Here is a 22,154-nt window from a genome sequence, read left to right as displayed (position 1 = left end):
TAACTGACTGTATTGATTACCTCAGATGCAAAACATATTCCTAAAGAGCAGCTTTAAGATAAAGGCAAAGGTGCTTTTAATAATGATATTAGTCCTGTGCTGTTAGCTACCTGTATGTCAGTCCAACATACCCAAAAATAAAAACAGAAATATAAAACAATATATATGCTGCCCTGATATTACAGCCATATAAAATATTCATATATACTTATTAATAAGAAACAAGGGAAGACGTTGATGTCTGTTACAAAAATGATCACAGACCCGACCAATTTTCATCTTGATAAATCTAGTGAATGGAAAGTTGAGTTATTTTGTATTTTTCTTTAACCTCCAGGTGATACCATTTTCAACATTTCTTAGGTACATTTCCTCCAAGAAAATGAAAGAAAAAAGCAAGTGGGAACACATCACTGATGACATAACTTCCTTTGTGGCAGAGATTTTGGTGAGTCTTTACATAATAATTTCTCAACAGTCATTTTGTGAAATTGTAATGGGTTGTGTTGCATACTTGTGATCAAATCTACAGGCCATATGTACGTAAGGACATCTTGCCTAACTAGTTCTATAAATAACATCAAATGCTTTTTTTATGATTCCATTTGTTTCATTGTGTAGAACTAACAAGATGTACTAAAAACAATGACTAGTATTTGTATTTGCAAAGAGGTACACAGTATACTGTAGCATGTTACCTTCATGTAGCCATGTACCACATTTTAATGGCAGATGCATAGGTTATCTACTACTTGAAATCGGTTTGCAAGACTAGGAGAATGGGACCCCTTCTCAACCCCTATTTTAATATAGGATTTCAAAGGGGGGGGTAGCAAATCCCAACTGATTTAGGTAGGTCCTGCACTATTATGGAAAGGCCAGAGAATTTAAAAATGGCGGAGGTGTGGTCGTTGGCTTGTTGAAGGCAAATCTCAGTAGCTCCGTCCCTGAATTCTTTTTGAAAATTGATGTTAACTGGTGCACCCCGAGGCATAATTAGACCACCAATTAGGTCTAAAACTGGCTCCATACACCATGCAGTTTTGCCTATGAGCAATGTTTTTGTAAAGTCGTAAGGGGGGATTGGAGCGGGCCGGTAGGGGTGTACACTCGTAGCAGTGGCCTTCTTCTCAGCTGAATAGAACATTGCCCCCTCCCACCCCTCCCCGACTTTTATCCAAGTGTATAATTTAGAAATTTTCTGATTAATGTTGAAATACCAAAATACTTTCATCTCGTCATTTCAAATGTCTTTAGGAGAAGTCACGCCTAACAATGTCAACAGTAATAATTCTCGTATTGTTTAGCATGTCATCGGGAAGCTATTAGAGGGGTGGGCGTAGGGTTGTGTGGCGCACGTTTTCATGCAGATGGAAACAATCTCAAGAAGTGATGGGTGCGTCAGCCCCCCCGCCCCGGCAATGATACGCCTTTGGGTCAACTACATGATATTCACAGGAAATGTGCTCAATTCTCAAATCGCATGCGAAATATATTTTTAGATTAATTGTACGAGTTACGGTACTAGATTTGGGGTAACAATTAGCATTCAGGTTGGAGTGTATTACATTTTATCTGTGGATGGCAGTGTTGCATCGAAGAACACATGTATAGTGCAGTTCGCATATAGATTCTGGTCTAATACCGAAATGCGCGCTGTTCCCCAACGACTCGGTCGAGTTTGAGACCAGCCACAGTTTTTTTTCATAGCACAATTGTACAACTGTTTAAGGCGTCCATACACACACGTGGGTTATGATATACCATATAGAGTATATATACATTAGTGAGAGAGGAAAAATGGAAACGTCAAAATTGGAGTTGTCGGTGTAAGGGGTAGGCCGAGGCGCATGCCCCTTCCGAAATCCTCGATACACCACTGGCAACCCTGTGTATATAATATGGATCAGCGCTGTAATTATGTCACTGTTCTTCTATCTCTTCCCGGTGTCTTTGGCGTTTTTCTTCTGTTCCCTCCTTTTCTCCTTTTTCTCTCTTTTTCCCCCTCTCTTTTTCCTTTTTTCTTCTCTCTTTTTTTCTCTCCTCTCTTTCTTACCCGGGGGCGCGCGCCCCTAACGCCCCCCCCCCTAGATACGCCCCTGCACAAGTTTAAAAAACACAAGTTGTCACTTGTTTGTATATGCGGCGTACCGAATGTGTGCAGTTCGCATGTAGGCTACTTATAGTATACGACAAAAAAAACAGTTAAGTTCTATGCCGGCACACACTTTACTTGCGTCCTCTTCGATGCTAGGTGAATATCACGTCTTAAACTACGATTTAAGAAACGGCTGTTTCAAACATCTCACTAATTCTTCCGGCGACTTTAATCCCTATTCATTGAGCACAATAGCATAACCTGCATATAAACTCGTACAGGGATTATACGAGGTGTCTACGCCGCAATTTGTTTGTCAACGATTTTATGCGCGATTGTACTTGTTTATACGATCCTGTGCGCGTACACATGTCCAGTTATACATAAGCGGTACTGTAGACTACAGTATTTATTTAGGAGTATTTATATCATTTCAGTTGAAAATGACCAACCTCCCTATTTTCCCCTTATTCTCCCGGTTTTTTGGCCCTGAAAAATGTTATTCTCCATATTTTGGGGTCAAACAGATTAGGTCTGTATGCACCTATCAAGCTTCTTTCAGTATCCTACACTTCATGATCCACAGAGTTACATAGGAATGGTAAGAATGAAGTAAATCTGGTTGTTGTGACTTTATTCACCAAACTGATGGCTAGCAGGCAGGGTTGAGGAAGTTTAATTCCCCTGTCACTATTTGTCAATATCATGTCATGATAACATGTCTTCCTTGCATATTTGAGAGCTAAATTCTGTTGAACATAAACACATTTAGAGGGCATTAAAACATGTATGCACTGGCATCCATAAGGGTGGTTATAACGTCCCCCCCCCCCCCCCATTGGCTTCACTCCAGCTGCAAAATCACTTTCAGAGAACATTAAATATCTGAATATTAGTGAAAATGCTTCAGCTGAAGTCCCAGGGACTCCCACCAGGGCTTATATTTATACTTCATAGAAATTACATTTTTCTCTCAAACATGCATTTACATGTTTTAAACTTAGTAGAAGAAGACAGGAAGTCTCAGAGATGTTACAGAACTCTTCTGAAGCACCCGGCTAGGGCTCAGATATATATTCTACAGAGTAAAATCAGATGAAGCATTTCTTTAACTGACATGTCCTCATGTGCTCAAAATTGCTAGCAGATTCCAGAAACTATGTGAAAATACTGAATATTTGGAGAGCTTTGCAGTACCCTTGTAAGTCAAGCCGCTATAAACAGAGAAAACAATTGGAAATACTTCCTACTCATCTGAGTATACTGTATCAGCTGTGAAAACAGAATTGTCATTGCGCTTGTTTAATTTTTAAACATTGCTCAGCCAGTCACCGCAGTTGGTTTTAACAAATCTATCTGGCCTCAAAATTGATCTAACTTCACCGACGTAAGTACGGTGGCCTAATAGAGACATAGGGACAAAATAATTGTTCCCAAAATTTCCAAATTTTGACTTTTTATCTCAATGTTTTGACTTAAAAAGTCAAGATGCTGCTTTTTTTTTTTACCTCATTATTTTGACTTTTTCATCTCAAACTTTGTTAACTCAAAATTTGGAGGTTACAAGTGTCTTCATCTGCAAAATTTGTAGAAAGAACTGACCATATTGGATAGCTATTGACAACTGAACAGGTTACTCTATAAACGTTTGGTGATCTAAACAAAAACAGAGAGTGGTATAACTAGTTCAATGTAGGCAATGCAGTCTCCAGGGGCCTGGTGCCATTAAATGAAGAAAAATAATATAAAAAACCCATCCACCAAAGTTGACACACTAAATTAGATACAATTAACTCCTGATGAGTGGACATTCAAAAGACATTCTGTCCTCAATAGGAAAAAGAGGTGCAAAATCTCACAAATTTCTCAGTCAAGCCAAAACATTGGCTTTGTGTGAGGTAAGACTCTCCTTTGGGAGCTCATTTATATTACTGCACCACGCCTTCATATGCCAATTCCACTAAACAACGGACAATCCGGTTCAAGTTTGATGGTTTACTGGTTAATTGTTTTTACACCTACCTGGTTATTGAAAACTGAAGTGTACTTTCCTTCCTCTGTACTTTTTTTTTTATGTAGATGTCTATGTATACAGGGTAGTTAGCCAGAGACATACACAGATCTTTTTCTTACTGACATTCTCAATATCTACTATCATTAGGACTTTATTCTAATTCACATCACTTTCTTTTTTCTTCATTAGGTTAACTTTAATTATCCTGAAGCGAGCTATTAGGTGATCACCTATTCCACCTGTAGTTACCAATTTTTGATGGAAATTTTCATACTGTGCTGACAAGGACAATGAATGGTTCATCATCTGATATTTTCTCCATGTGATGGTAAGCACATTAATGGTTAGTGTAGAACAGTAATGATAATGTTTCAAAGATGTGTGGTAGATTTTTGGATAGCATTGCAGATCAAGGAATACTCTCTTACAGTATCTCCATTCACTCTCACTAAAAGAATTTTATATTAAGTTTAGCTCATCCACTCAAAGTACAACTGACAGAATTAATCTCTAGTAAGGACATGAAAATGATCGGATTCTTGCTGGATTAATCCAGTAATTGGTATGTTTGTAATGAGCTTTCCATGACACAATAGGCCCCCAAACACCCTCTGGTACGTTTTAACCATATGTCAAACTGAAATAAAAATTGCCTCCAAGACTCATAAATTAATAAATTCTTCTAGAACTCCTGACACTTCTAGAATGGTAAGACTTGAAGACAACTTGTTGGTTCTGTAAGAAAGTAGCTTGGGTTACCTACAAATATGTCTTCTGTTGAGGTAATTACTTCCTTCAGAATAAAACCGAAAACTTGTAATACCATTTTAGATATTTCATAATGCTGTAGAAACATTAAAGAAGTCAACTCAGTCTGTATCGCTGAGCTTTGAGTTAGAGGTATTTGTAATGAACACTCCATCAAACAAGCAAACAAAAACTTGATTAATTTAGGTTGGTCACGCAACTATGGATATAATCTTGAACTTTAATGTATTATGTTTGTTATGATGTTTATTTACTGTAGTACGGTAGAGATTCACGTTTTAAGCATTTGCTTACATATTGGAAATATGATTTGAAATGTAATCGAACAGTAAAATACAAATCACCTCCACCGTTGATATTCATCTCAATGATCAGTCTTTCATATCAGCTAAAGATTATGGTTGGGTTTGTATCTCCTTTAATTCTTTGATATTTTTCTCCAAACTGTCGCACACCAGTTCTAAGATTCACAATCACATCCTGTGAGGCTAAAGAAGCATTATTCAAGTAATGTGTACACAAAACCAGTGACATTGAGAACCAGGCACAGTTCCATGCACAATTTTATCACCAGACCCACTTTCTAAGTCTTTGTTTATCCTAAGATAAAATATACTATTTTTTATCACATATTTTGCTGGGGACTCAGCTGATGACAATATACCAACCCCCCTTCCCTTCACTTCACACCAAGACTGCACCGAACAACATGTTATGAAATAACAGTTTATGTCAAAGTCTGCAGATAGAAAAATATGTACTTTAACTCAATCAATTAGAGTACAATGTCATCATTTCAGAAATCCTACAAATTCATCAACCTATAGACAGTACAGTGAACCAATGGTTACTAAATTATGTGACCAGGACCCTTCATAATGTTTTCACCAGGCTCCATTCTATTTCAGGGTTGCATTGTTATAACTTTTGTTTCTCAAATGAATATTAACCAGACTGGATTACCAGTGGTATTGCTTGAAGTTTGTACTGAAGATTCAATGCTTGTCTCAATTTCAAATTAATGTTTCTTTATATTTCAATTAGTTTGGAATTAGGTGAGCTGTATATACACTCTGGGAAGCATTATGAGACCTTGAACTCATCTTGTACAGTCTATAGATTTGTATTCTAGTTGCATTAGGTTCTTTACATTGTTGTTATAATTATAACTGAGTAATTTATTTTGAAACTACAGTAGCATACTATATGTTTATAATAGCTGTGTTCTGTGTTTGACAATGTTACATGATAGAATGCAGCTACTTGCAGACCAGGTGATGACAATTCACATGAATAATAACATTATAACTGATGACCAAATGCATTTTGTTTTTTCTTATCATCAGGTAAACTGGAATTATTCAGTACTGAGATCAGCCTTTTTGGGGATTTACCAGTTTCATATCTGGATAACAGCTCTTGGAAGAAATGTGTACAGTTTACATGAGCAGGGTAATGATTGTATGGTCCACCATCTGATTTTTACCCCACCCACCCCTCCCCCTCTTCCATGAGAACGCAAGTGTTTAATTGGATATTTTTACTCCATGACGTATCGGATGATCCCTCAAGGGAAATTTCCACACCGGAAAGTCTATCATCCAGTCATGGAGGTATTGAGAATTGCACTATGACAAGCAACAGTTTATGATTCTATCACAGAAGAGCATACAACACAATATGACAAGTTCTTGTAGGATCCAGCATGTTTTGTCATCTGAAATCCTTAATGCAGTTGTATTATTTATATGTTCTTAAAGTTAGTCTGTAATTGAGTAATTATGTTATAAGAGTGTGTTTGGGTAGAGGGGGGGGGGAGGGGGGTGCATCAGGTTGCTATCTATTGGCAAAGTTAGAAATTAAGTTACTGGGAAAGTTGTGAAAGCAAAAACAACAACATTTATGTAATAGAGCAGCTTCTGCTTCACACTTATATACCAATAGTTTGACAAAAGCAATCTAGACCAGTAATTAGGCTGAACTTTGCTTGACTTCAAAGTAACAGAATTACAAATTTGGTGTTCATACAAAGATGAACAACTTCATTGGCCTGCTGCACCAAACAACGTTAAAAGTACCAATTAGAATCTGTGCTGATCAAGTTAGTCCAATCCATAGGATTGCAAACATGTTACCAAGTTTTGCCTTTTGTTTTCTTTATGGATAAATTTCCAAAAATTATTCAACTTTAAAATAAAAGCGCCTTGCAATAAAATGAATGAACTTGCAATTATTGAGTCATTTTAGCATGGGCTTGTGTATCTGTGAGCATTGGAATAACTGTTGAGTAAATTTTAAAAAGGCAAACTCAAAAACAAGGGATTTTATTGTTTGCATTAAACATCTAGTTCAGATATGTTTCTTATTGTCTTTGTCTCCTCATTAGGTAAATGTGGATTAATCAGTCTTGAGATGATCTTTGGGGGTCACATGAGTGGATCTTGCACAGAATGGTTTACAATATGCTGATGGTAATGATTAGTGTATAATTAGTGTATAGCAGGACTGATATGCTGGGTGTTATTTATAATTAGATTTGATTCTGGGTAGAAAGTGATTTTGTTACTGCCTAAATCCTGGAGGAACAGCAATTGTTTTGAATCTTGCTTGATCAGCAAATTCCCTAAGGGCCAGAGGGGAAGATAAAGGCCTCAACATACAGTACATACACCATATGTTAGACACTGCATGCCATACATTGTATTGCATACCAATGTGTAAAACTACACAAAGAGGTGTATGTGTTTAATATCCAGGTCCATTTCTTTGTTTTGTGTATTCATCATAAATGAAGGAACAAAATATTCAGATGACTTGATCCCTTCTAATTTATCAGTTTGTCATACTGTAGTGTTGGGTGGCAGGTAAGCGTAGTACTCGGTCTTAATAGTGCAGCCAGACTCCTCTGTATTGTCAGCCTAATTGCCGCAAATAATAGGCAGTAAAATGTATGGCAGGCTCATAAACAATCAATTTAATTCATAAGTGCATGTGCCCTAACAATTAAATAGAGTCACTGCACACAAAGTGAGACCCATACACACACTAAGTTAGAACCATACCCACACTAAGTCAGAACCATGTAGAATGACAGGAATCATTTCTCTGTTTCCATCCTAACCTTTCCTACCCTTCCCCTCTCAGTACATCTAAAAACCCAAGAAAATTGATGTCAAATTTAAATCTGAAGATAATCTAGGTTTTATGTCATTTGTCAATGAGCTATATACTAAGGGATTACAAATGGAAGTCTTTAGTAGGTTTACTGTAACATATGCGTATGCTGTTTTCAGTCAGTAATACAAGACATGCATGTACAGTAGCTTCTGGACTCAGAGTAAAAACCATAGTACTTCAGAATTCCATTCTTAGCCATTGTTCAACAGTGTTGAAGGATTCTCTTAATGTGTTCTGCTTAAGATGTACATTATTTGCACTTCAGCTATATCACTGGCCATTCAAGAGATATTTCCAGCAAACTCCAGCAGATGTGTTTTCTACATTTATTTTCTGTTGCAATAATATGGAAGATAGCTCACAAATCTGGTAGAAAATTTCCAGCAATTGTCAAAAGATGTCTTTTATCGGGGGGGGGGGGGGGGGGGGGGGTGGAGCTACACAATTCTTGGGAGGTAACATGGAGTTGATCAGTCACCACTACAAGTGTTGTAATTGCCTACATCAGATGCAAAACATGTTTCTAAAAACAATATATTTGCTGCCCTGAGATTACAGCTCTATACTATTCATATACCTGTATAGTTATTTATAAGACACAAGGGAAGATGTTGATGTATGTTACTAAAAGGATTACAGACCTGATGAATTTCTCCTTGATAAATCTAGTGAATGGAAAGTTGATTTATTTTGTATTTTCTCTTTCACCTCCAGGTGATACAGTTTTCAACATTTCTTCTGTACATTTCCTCCAAGAAAGTGAAAGAAAAAGTCAAACTGGAACACATCACTGCTGACATAACTACCTTTGTGGATGTGAGTCTTCACATGATAATTTCTCAACAGTCAGTTTGTGAAATGGTAATGGGTTGTGATGGGTACCTTTGATGAAATCTACAGGCCATATGTAGGTGAAGACAGCTTGGCTAATTAGCTCTATAAATAACATCAAATGACATTTTTAAGATTCCATTTGTTTCATTGTATAGAGCTAACAAACTTGACTAAACACAACTACTATATTGTAGTATGCAGTGGTGGATTGTAGATTTCTCTGAAGTGGAGACAGCTACTTATAGTTACCTAAATTAACAGTTCATCAGAAAACTTCAACTTCTGCAGAAAATAAAGATTGCCCAAATGCCAGGCAAGCTAAGTTTTTGTAGTATGTACCTTGATCTGATCAGGGATGTGTTTGAAATTGAGAAACTATGAAGTATCAAGTCTTTGAAGTTATATGTGCATTGCCACCTGTGGGTTACTCCCAAGATTTTCTTGCATGCTGTAACATATCAACCCGAACTTATTAACAGCATATTGAGTTACCATGCAGGTACATAGACAGTTTGTTGGGTACCCAGGACTAAACTGATGGATGCTAAATTCCATATTTCTTAAATGAAATACTCTTGTTGAGATCAATCAGTTACATAGAACTGTGTTAAACATGTAGTGAGTTCATATGTGAGAAACATTGTGTAAAGTAGGCAGCAATTTGACAGTCATCGGATACCCATGGCTTAAATTTGCTACCATTTCTAATAAATAAATATATGTTGCCATACGTCTTTCTTAGGATTCCAATTGCTGTCCACAACTTAAAGTAAGCTGTGGTCAGTCAACAATATTGTTTTGCCATGTTTTAACATTAATTTATGTTATGTTTTCAGTGTCGAGAGAGAGAGGAGTAGCAGAACCTGTTCAGTTGCTGTCCAATCGACAATATTACTCTTGTGAAACATTCCTTAAATATTATTGTAACTGAAGCTCTGTGATGCTTGCCATACACCGGGCCAGCATTACTTTACAAACTTAAGACATTCCTTGTATGTTGAATCTTAGCCGTTGATTTCCGTTAACCCTACATATATTATTTTATATTCTATACATCTGTTTATTCTGTTCTTTTCTGGTCACATTTCACCGTCATATTTCTGCATTACTATATATGGTTATATTTATTATTCTATCAGTACTGCTGTAGTACAATGTTGGTCTTGGTTAGAAGGAATGGCGGTTGTGTTATAGACAATACATTCTCAAGCTGCTGAGTGATAAATATGTTAACGAACTTTGTATGGTGTATAGGGCCAGAGACTGTGTAATTCGCTTCTGTTCATGATGTAGGCCCAACCATTCATAATTTATGTTCGCCATTATATTCCGAACATTAAGTTGAAAGGTAATGTAACACCTAATGAATTAAAATGCAATGAATTCCAATGACGCTTAGTTAAGACTAATGATATATTAATACCCTCTAATGCATATGTATATGATGGATGATGATTAATGAGATGCTGATTATTTTGTTTACTGTTTAAACTTAAATCATATTTTTATTTGTTTATTGTTCCCAGCCAGTTTTCTGTTGATATTTATACTTGTATAATTATACTTTATGTATAATATAATAAATTGCTAGAGGAGTGGAGAGGGTGGGGGATGGAGGGGTTTGAGGAAGATGGAGGGGTTTGATGGAGGGGGTTGGGGAGTTGGAGAGGGTGGGGATGGAGGGAGATGGAAGGGGTTGGGAGATGGAGGAGGTGGGGCTGGATGGGGTGGGAATGGAGGGGTTTGAGGGAGATACAGTAGAGGGGTTGGGGAGATGGAGGGGTTTGAGAGATATGGAGGGGTTGTGGAGATAGAGGGGGTTGAGGAGATTGAAGGGGTTTGGGAGAGCGGTGGGTATGGAGGGGCTTGAGGAAGATGGTTAGGAAGATGGAGGGGATGATGGTTAAAAACGGGTTTTTTTTCTATCTGTCCTAACAGGGTCAGTGCATTGCTCTATACACGCAGTAGTTTAGTATGCAGGGCCGTATCTTGCGCAGGGTTAGCTGTCCCCTGAGATTCACACTTTCTAAATGAAAGTAGGCCTACGATAAATGTTCATATCATTTCTTCTGATTTAATTAGTTTGTAGTGTGCAAACTCTGAGATTCTAGGCACGAATTGTAGGAATGGCGGTCAAATGCACGATCTCTGATGCGACTAATGTTTCTGGTGGTTTTCAGAGGGGGGGGGGCGGGCTGGGGGCAGAGGGGGATTATAATAAAAATAAAGGTAGAGAGCTCCAAAGATTTAACCTGCATGAACAGTGTAGCAGTCTTACGTGAAACTACGGTTCATAAATATACTTATTACGTATGTTTCACTGTTATCCTCTATATTAGTGCCACAATGTTTTACTAAGAATAATAAGGCACCGTCCCCTACACGGTCCACTCACTCAGCTCATTCCCCCTCCCCTACCCGCAGTAGGTCCCTAGATAGTGTCATGACGGTCCCTTTTTGGAAATGACCAACCCACTCAAATTTCTTGAAAAAGTGCCTGGTACCGTATATCCGCACATCAAAGCATCGCTATGTAACATTTGGACGATACATTTTGTCTCGATGTTCCTTAACTACTGCTAGGAATTCTACCCAGGCTACGGCCCTGATGTTTATCTTTATTTTTATGATTTGTTGTTTCCGATGAAGTGAATGTGCCTAGATACCAAATAGTGCTTTTCAAATGTGCTTATACTATATGTGTGCATGTTGTAGATGTCTGGATAACAAGATATTCTTGTGTGCAAAGTTTAGATGCTTCCTTTTGGGTTTAAGTTTCAATCTGAATAATCATGATTAATGCCATAAGTTACATCAGGAGGTGAAATATATAAGTCTTTTTAATTCAAGTCTAATCTTGTCAAATGTGACTTTTATTAAATACATTTATGAATGACTTATCAATTCAGGCACCAAACAGAAGTAAACCTGAAGATTTGTAGATTCCGACCCCTGGACCCTGGCGGGGATTCGCCCCTGGACCCCACCCCAAAAGGCTTTGCTCGCCGACTCCTTCAGTTTTATTCATGTACCCTTATTTATGCCCCCCTCCCCACCCAACTCTCAATTCGGATTGACGCTCCTGAACAGAGCATTTTCTATTTTAGCTTAAAGCAGCTGGTTGTGTTTGTAGCTTTATCTCCTACGCCTATATAGTGGTAAACTAACACTGTCTGCTGTTAATTTGTAGTAATAACTGATTAGTGAAACAATATGTTCGCAAAGCTCGAGTCTGTCACATCTCAAAGCAGTATTATCTAAAAATCCGGTGTTACCATCCTCTATCGTTTAGGTGGAAGGGGAGGGGGGGGGGATTTAAAATGAGATGTGAGTTTTGTCCACCAGGAATGTTGAAATTAGACAAGAAGTTGGAGGATTTGCAATATGACTTGTATATTTGAGGCCTAAGTTAGCGCTGAGGAAGTATCGTACATGGAATGTGTAGCATTCGTTCATTTCGCTCTGTTCTGAGTCACTGTGTACCTGCAGTGTTAGAAGACACTTAAGTCCATGCAAACAGAAATGTAATCATCGTGTAATGTTTACTTGTAAAGGCGATAAAAATCAGAATATATATCACGCTACTCACTTCATTTATTTAGCCTTCCCGTCACTCGATATTTACATAACAAACAAACAGTTTACTATATTACTGTTGATACGTTGATCCTACAGGTATGCATATTCTATATTAGCATCGTGCATACACATCAAATACGAACAATTCGATAATGAGGGGGCTTCCAAATTGTAACATGGTGCTCTCTCGAAGATAGCTGTTTAATTACAGCACAGAGTTCTCTCATTGACAGTTCCTGTTATACCAGGGAGCTCTCTCAGTGAAGTTCCCTAGTTATAACAGGGAGCTCTCTATGTAACAGCCCCCTTGTGATAGCATGCAGCTCTTTCTAAAATAGATCAAGTTAAACCATAGAACTTCAGTTACAGCTCCTTGTTTCTCTTCAGTCCGTGACAGATCTTTGCTAGGTATGAAGCTACACAGGCACTACATTATATGACATAGACGCCATGAACCACAGCTCCCTGCATGAGGTCATGGACAGCAGGATTTCAAAAGTGGAGGACAAATTCAAAGTTTCCCACGGATTGATTTAATTAGGTTCCTGATCCTCTGTAGCAGGACTAGAGGCGAACAAAGGATTTCATAAAGGAGAGGGTGGTAACCTGTGGTAATTCAAGCCGACTATCACGTAGGTGGGTCTGGGGTCCACCCACCACCTATCCCTACATCCCCCCCCCCCCCATAACAATGTAGATGTCAATTGGTGCACTCTGGGCATATTTAGAATATGAATTTCATCCATATATAAAAGTAGCTCTATATGCAAGGTTTTGCTGATAAATAGTTCTGTAAGGTTAAAACAAAGGAGAGGGGTTATACCTCCGTATTAGTGTTCTAATTCTTCAACGGCTGAACGAAAACATAATTTCGCCCACCCCCCTCCCCAACTGACGATGGGCGGTCGACCACCCTCACCCCCCCCCCAATGACATGCCATTGTTCGTAGGATATACACCATACACAAGGGATATCATTTACTGTTGTAACTTAATATATTAGAATACAAATGAATGACAATGCCGTACTAATATTAAAGATAATTGTTTACCAAATGTTTTCTTAGTTAGTGTTGCCTATACCAATTATATTGTGTGGTCTGACCGAATGACGTCATGTCGGCCTACTTTGTATGTAAAGGTTCAAAATGTTTAGTGAAAATTGAGAAAAAAAAACGTGCTAACCTTAAAATGTAATGTTTTCTCTCATCACTTTGCAATACATAAATAACTACATACAGAACAGTTGTTAATTCTGAATGAAACATTACAGTCTCATCCACTGTCTATAGGGATTGCTACGGTGTAATGGACCTTCGATTTTATTGACTGATTTGATGGTCTTCTACATATCTGGTACTGTAATGGTTGAATCTTAATTTGTTCTTGATTAATACATTTTTTACATGGCTCTGCAGTTCAAGTTATTTAAGTTTCTTGTTTTTCAATTGTTCGTCTTAAACTGTGTCTTAATATGAAAGATCGAGTCATTCTTCAAAACATATTGATACATCATAATACAAATGGTATAATATAGTTTATCTTAGATGTAATAGTCATGCCATATCACATTCTGCATACATTTTAACTTGAATTTATCTTATAAAAGGATAGAGATTTATTAACCAGGGGTCCCACCCAACATCAACTACCACTCTGCCTATATTTAATACCTCTGTATTGATTACAATGGTATAATGGACCTTCTTCCAGCAATTTTTAACAATCTGGTGTTACCATCCTCCACCTTTATAGGAAAAGACAAATAAATAACATAATATGTCACTTTTGTCCATGACAGTTATGTTGAATCAAACAATCACTTTGAGGATGTGCAATTGGTATAATAAAAAATAAAAAAACATAATTATAATTAAGAGCGATAAAACGATTGAGGAGTATGCAAAATTGAGTGATATTCCAAGATTTGGTCTGCTGCAATGCAGCATGTATGTGTAATATATGCATTTCTTTTTTGTACATGCAGTGGTACACTAGAGTCAATGCAAAACGATATGTTATGTTCGTGGGAGAGGGGAAGGGGTGAAATTATTTTCATATTTCCCTTGTAACGGCGATGCAAATGAGAATATTGATTTAAAACTCAAACATCACATCAATCACCGCGCACTAAAAGTCACTAATGTCACACATCTCGTAGTATTTATTTAGCCTTCCAGAAACCATCACTCGATATTTACATAACAAACAGTTTACCATATCACTGATCAGCTGATATTGTTATCTGATAATACTTTGATCCTGTACAATGCTATTCGCATCTTCTGTACTTCTACGCAGCAAAAACTAAGCATTCATAATGAAGGGGGGCAGCTGCCTAATTAAACTAAGTATTTCTCTATGTGACAGCTCCCTAATTATACAAGCGAGCTCTCTCTGTGAGGGCTCCCTAATTATGCCAGGGCCCATCTTTTATGCTATCTTTTATGCTATTTATGCTATTGGTACAGTTACGGAGCTCTGTTTGTGACAGCTCCCTGTAATACAAGGGAGCACTCGTTGTGACCGCTGTCTAATTATAGCAGGGAGCTCTCTCTCTGTGACAGATCCTCCTTTTAACCAGGCAGCTCTCTTTGTGACCGCTCCCTAACCAGAGAGCGCTCTTTTGTGACAGCATCCTACCTTTAAGCAGGGAGCTCTGTGATAGCTTTCTAATGATACCAAGGAGCTATGTTTGTGTCAGCTCCCTAATTATAGCAGGGAGCTCTCTCGAAGCACAAAAGAGAGCCTGTAAATTAAAAGTGAAATGTTGACGTAATATGACTGTGGCACGCCGTTATATTGTTATATAACGATGTCTCTGCATTATCTGTGTTATGTCTATACGTAATGACGTTATATCCATGGGCGTAGGAGGCAGGGGTGGCGGTGGGGGCTGTAGACCCCCAACAAAATATTTTTGTGAAATGTCGGGCAATATGCTGAGAATTTTTCGGGCGCCTACTGAAAGAAAAATAATTTGCAACTCGTTTTTCAATGGTTAAACTCATATTACTTTGTCATTATTATTGTATTATTATTGTAACGACTTCCCCCAAAATGATAACCAATATGGAAGGATAATAACACGGCAAATGATTGTATGTAATTGGCATGCGTTGTAATAACTGATGCATTCCTACATGATATGCACATGAACATGTTGAACGCCCGCGAAGCGCGTGAACAAGTTTTATTATGTATTTCGGGCAAGTCGTTACAGGCTTTTACAGCCCCCCCCCCCCACCCCAAATCAAGTTGGGCTCCTACGCCTATGGTCATATATGTTATATCGTACAAGTGTTTCTATAATAAAATAGATACTTCACTATAATTACTAATAAACTTTGTATAGCATGTGTATTCATAGGGAACTAACGTTCACTGCCCGTGAAAATAACAATACATTATGGACGGTATGGACAACGGTACCGTTATATTGTAAATTGTATGCATATATGTATGTTTTTGAGATTAAGCTGACCGAAGTCAGTCTCGTAGATTCATATTTAACGTCCATGATTATTAATTGTCAATTGTCAACAACTCTGTAACTGGACGACATACATTAACCTTGGAGTGACTCGAACTGGGCACCTTATGATTGGGAGACACCGGCGTTAACCACTGAGCTTGCACTCCTTAAAGACGCTACATTATTATTGTACGATGACCATACACTATATACTCCCTGTAAGGGTTGATACTACATCAGTATGGTTCAATGACCATACACTACACTCTCTATAAGGGTTGTTACTACATTAGTATGGTTCGATGACCATACACTACACTCCCTGCAAGGGTTGTTACTACATTAGTATGGTTCGATGACCATACACTACACTCCTAGCAAGAATTGTCACTACATAATTTTGGTTCGATGACCATACACTACACTCCCTGTAAGGGTTGTTACTACATTAGTATGGTTCGATGAACATACACTACACTCCCTGTAAGGGTTGTTACTACATTAGTATGGTTCGATGACCATATCCACTACACTCCCTGCAAGGGTTGTTACTACATCAGTATGGTTCGATGACCACACACTACACTCCTAGCAAGAATTGTCACTACATAAGTTTGGTTCGATGACCATACACTACACTCCCTGTAGGGGTTGTCACTACATTAGTATGGCTCGATGACCATACACTACACTCCCTGTAAGGGTTGTTTGGAATATACCATAAAATCGACTTCCCTTACTGTTGTGACTTAACATATAGTAGTAATGACTGTTAATGCCGTTATTACATATAGTTGATAATAATTGACCTAACATTCTACGCATGTTTCCTTGCAAGGATCCATGGTTATGTATGCCTGTACCACTATAATATGCGGCACGATCGAATGACGTCATGAAGGCCTATTTCATGTAACGGTCAAAATGCTGACTGGAAAGTGAAGAAAAGAAGAAATCTACAAATAATTGTTAACTCCTTTGGCAGCCCTTAACCTCCAATGCCAATTTGTCTGGGTCGTACTGCCCTATAGAGATATTTAGGATGTCATGGACTTACTTTCAGAAGCAAAATTCAAACAGGGTTTTAGTCATTGTTGGTCTTCTAGATATCAGAATCAGACGCCCCTCCTCCTCCCTCACGCTTACATCATCTCTACTCTATAGTGTATATCTTTCTATCAATTTGTACGTGACTCTGCAGGTCAAGGTATTTTGGTCTTTACCTTTTAAGGCTTTGTCTTAAAGTTTGTTCCTCATATCATAGACTCAGTCTCTTTTAGACAATTACTGATTCCTTATTTAGAAACAACTCTAGTAAAGTAGATATGCCATTTCTAGCGTTATCTATAATATGTAACAATGTACCTTCACACTGTCTCATGTCAAATTGCATTTATCTTATAAAAGGTAACATTTACGAGATTTGTAAACTAGGGCTCATGCGGCAACCCCATCCAAATTATCAATACTACTCTGCCTATAAATCATACATCTGTAGTGATTACAATTATATTATGGACATTGTTTCAGCTTCCATAAGTCGATTTTCTAAATGAATTTATTCATGAATTGGTCGTCCTTGAAACCATTGTTGTGTGTAAATACCCTCAAGGTTAAAGAGTCTTGAATTAATTCCTAATTATTAAAAAAAAACCTAAGAATCACCCCTTCCCCCAAAAGCTAAGAATCACCCCCCCCCTCCCCCAATCATTCTAGGTGATGTGAAGAGCAAGCTATTTTGTTGGTATTTTTCTGAAAGTTATATATATATATATATATATATATATATATATATATATATATATATATATATATATATACATATACTGTTGTCATATACAATAGCGTACATTCACACTCTCCTATGTTAGATACCATATAATTCTTTACGCCATATTGCATGATTCAAATTATTTCGATTATTGTTTGCGTTAATTTTCTTATACGTTTAGATATCAAAATCCCATAACAAAAACAACTCATTAATTTCATGCAAAGTGGAGTTTCGGTTTAAAGATACATAAACAATTGTTTACTTCCTCATAATTTTGTTTCTAATGTGTTGGACTGATAAGACATTTTTCTTTTGTTTTTAAATCAATGATCTGTAATTTACTAAGTGACAACGCCCTGCTGGTTAAATGAAGTCCATGGTTATGTTTATATTTCTTTTAACTGTACTTTACATTATATGTTCAGCATTCATTTCCACCAAGATTCCATCACGTGAAGAAAACATGAAAGATGCTATCAGGAATCTTACTCTGGGTTTTCATTTGTCAGAGTGTGTTTACTGTAAATTGAATTGTGTCACGGTTACATATAGGCATTCAGCTAAATATGTCTACCAATTCAATCCATGCAACGAGTAAAATATTAATTTTTGATTAATACTTACGTCATATCTGGCAGCAATCTCCAGTAGTTGTATGGTAGATCTCTGTAGTAGTTTACTGTGTGAGTCTCCATTGATGGTCACCTGACTTGAACACAGATCCCTGACGGTGTCCTTGATTCCATCTACCTCACCAGTTTGTTCCAGGATGCAGAGGATGGCAAACTTATCACCGTCTTTCCTGCTCTTCAAGTATTCTATTATTCTCTTCCCAACTGCTGGATTAATCCCACAGGTGAATCGATAGAGGTACTGAAGATTAAATGGATCCACTTTATCAAGAACTTTCTTCAGCTTAGATGCCTTTCTTGTAGCAGCTACAATTTTTACCAGTCTGAAAGACGCAAACCATTCACAGAATAGTTGATGGTAGAACCTTACGTCAGTCCTTGTCTGTATGTCTGTAGTAGAAGTCTGTTCGTTTGTAACATCAGACACTTCTTCCTCTACCAATATACCAACTGCAATATAATGATTATAAAATCCTTGACCTAGTCGTGTACAGAGTCCATCCTTACGCCATGATAACTGTTGGTTTTCACCGCAGAGACCTTCAAATGCTACTTTACTTAGTTCAGTGAATTTCAGTTCATATGTAACATTATGTGGTCTCGTGTTCCTATCCATTGATTTATTGCTCTTGTGACTATGAAAACACTTCATCATGAAGCGAAAAAACTCTGTGACTGAATTAAATCTCATAAAAAGTACTTTTTCATGAGTCATGTGAGAAAACATAACAAAGAAAAGAGGCACCTGACATAGGTCATCAAGGATCGGGTTGGATTTTAAAGCTCGCTTAATTTTAGCAACGCTTTCTTCGTCTTCCCCAGTAACAGCCTTGCGAATGTACTGGTCACGTGCTTTTTCGTCAAAACCAACTAACCGCACTTGCTTTGTGTTTGCTTTGTCATAGTCCTTCGGAAGATATCTGGTTGTCAGGGTAACATCGATATTACCAAATAGATCCCTCGTAATGATACGTCCCACATCACTTCCGGTAGCTCCGTCCCTATCAGGAAACTCATCATACCCGTCCAGGAGTACCTTAACAGAAGAGCAGCTTTCAATTATATCTTTAATATCAGTAGATTTGATACGAGGATCTTTTGGTCCTAAGAACAGTTTAATTGCTTGATAGATAGATATCTTGCTGTTCAGCTGCCTCAACCGGAGAAGAATTAGAATCTCTACGTCTTTAAAAGGTGAATCCTTTACACCATTGCACCAATCATAGGCGAGCTGTAGGGCCACTGTTGACTTACCATACCCGGCTTCTGCTTCTATGATGCGCCGTTTGGCTTTCATTCGAGGGTCTGTGAAGATATCTTTGTACGAGTCCACACGTACCCATGGTCCTGCTTTCTCCTTCGTCGCTCCTTCAACAATGTAGATCTCTGTACCGCCCTCAACAAATACCCTGTCAACGCAATATAGTCTGTCCTTAATGTACGGTATTGGCTGGATTGCGTCATATTGTAGTTTATACCTGCTCTTCAGAGAATCGATTAGTATGGCCTTTTTTTCTGAAAGAAAATGGAAAAAGATTGATTTGTAAACATTATTTGTTGGTCAATGATATTAGGGCGTGTCAGTGCTTATATAAACCGGAAACAATTATTGCGGGCAATCTTTTGGAGTCACTCTGAATGACAAATTTATACAAGTTCAATCGGAGTAATATGCACATTTTTCATTCGGTTAGTTCAAGTTAATATGGTAGAAACAAAACAAGGAAAACAATAAAAAAAGTCACGTTGAACTCTCGATCATACAATGTAAGAGTATTTAGAATGATGAGGCTTAAATCTTTATCAATATTTATTATAAACATCAGCCTTCTTATGCTAAGTTACAAATCCAAAACTGTGTAATTACAACAAACCTTGCACTGTAAGGCGATCCATCGAGAATGTAAGGCGCTCCATCGATTATGACGTCACAAAAACTTCCGTGACTGGTTGGCGGGATAAACTTGGGTCTTCACTTTTCTATTCCTTTAAGTGACATTGTCCATGATTATCATTCAAAGCGATTATCTGTTGAATATATAGATACAGTATGCATGGATGAGACTAACTTAACAAAATTATCATAAATCAATGTATAATTCTATAAGTCAACAGAACCAGTCACTTTACCAACAGGTCTCTGGCTCGACAAATATTACATCAAGGTGAATCTCTCCTTATCTCTTATTGACTGTTTATTGTTTGCACAACACATCGACCTTTGAAGTCATCTTATATCAACCCACCCTGAAAAATTCAACTTTCTGTTTTGTTATCAGTGTTTTCAATATCCTTTTAGAATATCACCTACAGCTCATCATTTTAGATGGCGGGCTTCTCTCTTAATTGTAGATACAATGGTTATTCATGTGCTTGTTAAAGAAGCTGCTTGAGATGATTTTTATTATTTTATCGATACTAATAGATAGTGAAATTAGATCAAAATGTAGGTCATTAGTTTGACTATGGCCATGGTTCATTTCAAATGTGAGGTAAAAGTCTGATTTTCTTTTATGAACATAATTCCAATTTGGTCGTTAATGTGTATAATACAGCATTACTAAACGTGCACGTGACTACGTGTTAACGTTTAGGATCAAATCAAATGTATTAACTATTCCCTCAGTAACCTTTATTTCATGAAATTGAATAGATTGATGACCCACTGTTATCAACACAAGACTTGTGTATAATAGCCTAACAGGGTAAAATTGTAAGCCTAAGTTTAACTGCTGCTTTAAGCGGTACGACTGAATTTCGGGTAGAGGAATATAATTTATACGGTTCCTTGATAAGCCGATTAGGTTGATTTTCAAAACATTTATATTTTTCCAATAATTTCAGTAAAATAACATTTACGATTAATCGCTCTGGTCACCCTGATAAAGTAAAAGATATCAGTCACGTGATAATTAACTTACAAAGAAAAAAATCCTAAAACTCAGTAAAGTTCATAAACTTAATATGTTTATTCTATTGTTTCAATATTAACATTTTCCGGGTTATCGGGAAGATTAGTGAGTTTAAAGACTGAGCTAATAGAACCACCTTCCCACCGGGTTAGCCTGTTTTAACTTATTCAATGTTCTCTTTACTTCCCATATATAGGCCTAACTTATATCATGTTCCATGAATTTTCTACTATATTTATCTTAGTAAAACGTATCAAAATTGTTCATATACTGCCCACATAATTAATACCCTGTTCCATACGGATAGAAAGTAAGGTAACTGCATGTCTCTCATGCATAGAGATGCAAATTGAAAATAAACCTATACCTTGAGGAATCTTTTAAATTATTTCCATCCCGATTCATACATTTAATTTAGACCTAAGCCTAAAGGCTCAACACCTGCAATAGAAGTATTACATTTCTAAATGTCTGTTTCGACAGGACTCACTGTTAGTTTATTTATGATCTGATCAAACAGCAATAAAGTGAAAGGATAGCACATGTTCTGGTTAGAAGAGATATGTTGTACCTGCATGAATGAACTTATAAATAACCAGGATTTACATAATAATAGTTTAATTAAGATGAGCCTAAATTATTACCTTCAAATTAAAGAAATATTTAGATCGACATTGAATATCATCATTGAGACATGGATTATAATTCTGATCAATTAAAATAGCCTTCAAGACGCCATTTTCATATAGTTAGCTGTTGTCATACATTTAACATTGCCTGTGTTAATTATGACATGTTTAGTATATCAGTACATTGCCTGTGTTACTAATGACGTGTTTAGTATATCAGTACATAGCCTGTGTTTTAAATGACGTGTTTAGTATACCAGTA

The 22,154-nt window shown here is 37.2% G+C and overlaps 3 protein-coding genes across 19 annotated transcripts in view; 1 reads left to right on the top strand and 2 right to left on the bottom strand.

Moving 5' to 3' along the window:
- Positions 1-22,154, top strand: part of LOC139970087 (uncharacterized) — an 853,056-nt gene that overhangs the window by 355,098 nt on the left and 475,804 nt on the right. For 7 of the 16 annotated variants that reach the window (XR_011793966.1, XR_011793964.1, XR_011793963.1 and 4 more), the window contains 4 exons: positions 338-448; positions 4,302-4,440; positions 6,227-6,332; positions 7,267-7,351. The exons of 1 other annotated variant lie outside the window; for it this stretch is intronic. Coding sequence is in view for 4 of the 15 variants with exons in the window: in XM_071975766.1 (XP_071831867.1) it covers positions 8,772-8,873; positions 9,728-9,748 (123 nt within the window). In the remaining 11 variants the exon portion in view is untranslated. Of the gene's footprint in view, positions 1-337; positions 449-4,301; positions 4,441-6,226; positions 6,333-7,266; positions 7,352-8,771; positions 8,874-9,727; positions 10,482-22,154 lie in introns of those variants that run through there. 8 more of the 16 variants (XM_071975766.1, XM_071975765.1, XM_071975764.1 and 5 more) reach the window with 4 other exon arrangements.
- The window catches only part of LOC139970058 (uncharacterized), a 354,811-nt gene that overhangs the window by 49,437 nt on the left and 283,220 nt on the right, over positions 1-22,154 (bottom strand). The window lies entirely within an intron of this gene.
- Positions 15,145-20,247, bottom strand: LOC139970185 (uncharacterized). The gene is made up of 3 exons (XM_071975825.1): positions 20,226-20,247; positions 18,344-19,866; positions 15,145-15,219 (listed from the first exon to the last, which is right to left on the bottom strand). The coding sequence occupies exons 1-3, from the start codon at positions 20,245-20,247 to the stop codon at positions 15,160-15,162; spliced, it is 1,605 nt and encodes a 534-aa protein (XP_071831926.1). The 3' UTR covers positions 15,145-15,159.

Source organism: Apostichopus japonicus, chromosome 7 (genome assembly GCF_037975245.1).
Source record: "Apostichopus japonicus isolate 1M-3 chromosome 7, ASM3797524v1, whole genome shotgun sequence".
NCBI classification, from domain to species: Eukaryota; Metazoa; Echinodermata; class Holothuroidea; order Aspidochirotida; family Stichopodidae; genus Apostichopus; species Apostichopus japonicus.
This window is presented reverse-complemented; position numbering and strand designations above follow the sequence as displayed.

What these genes read in the sequence shown, in the direction of transcription:
- LOC139970185 (XM_071975825.1), bottom strand. Translation starts at nt 20,247, where the DNA reads ATGGATCGCCTTACAGTGCAAG. An exon ending in GGATCGCCTTACAGTGCAAG is followed by an intron (nt 19,867 to 20,225) that starts GTTTGTTGTAAT and finishes ATTTTCTTTCAG; the next exon opens with AAAAAAAGGCCATACTAATC. An exon ending in AGATTGCTGCCAGATATGAC is followed by an intron (nt 15,220 to 18,343) that starts GTAAGTATTAAT and finishes TTTAATTTACAG; the next exon opens with GCTCTCTTTTGTGCTTCGAG.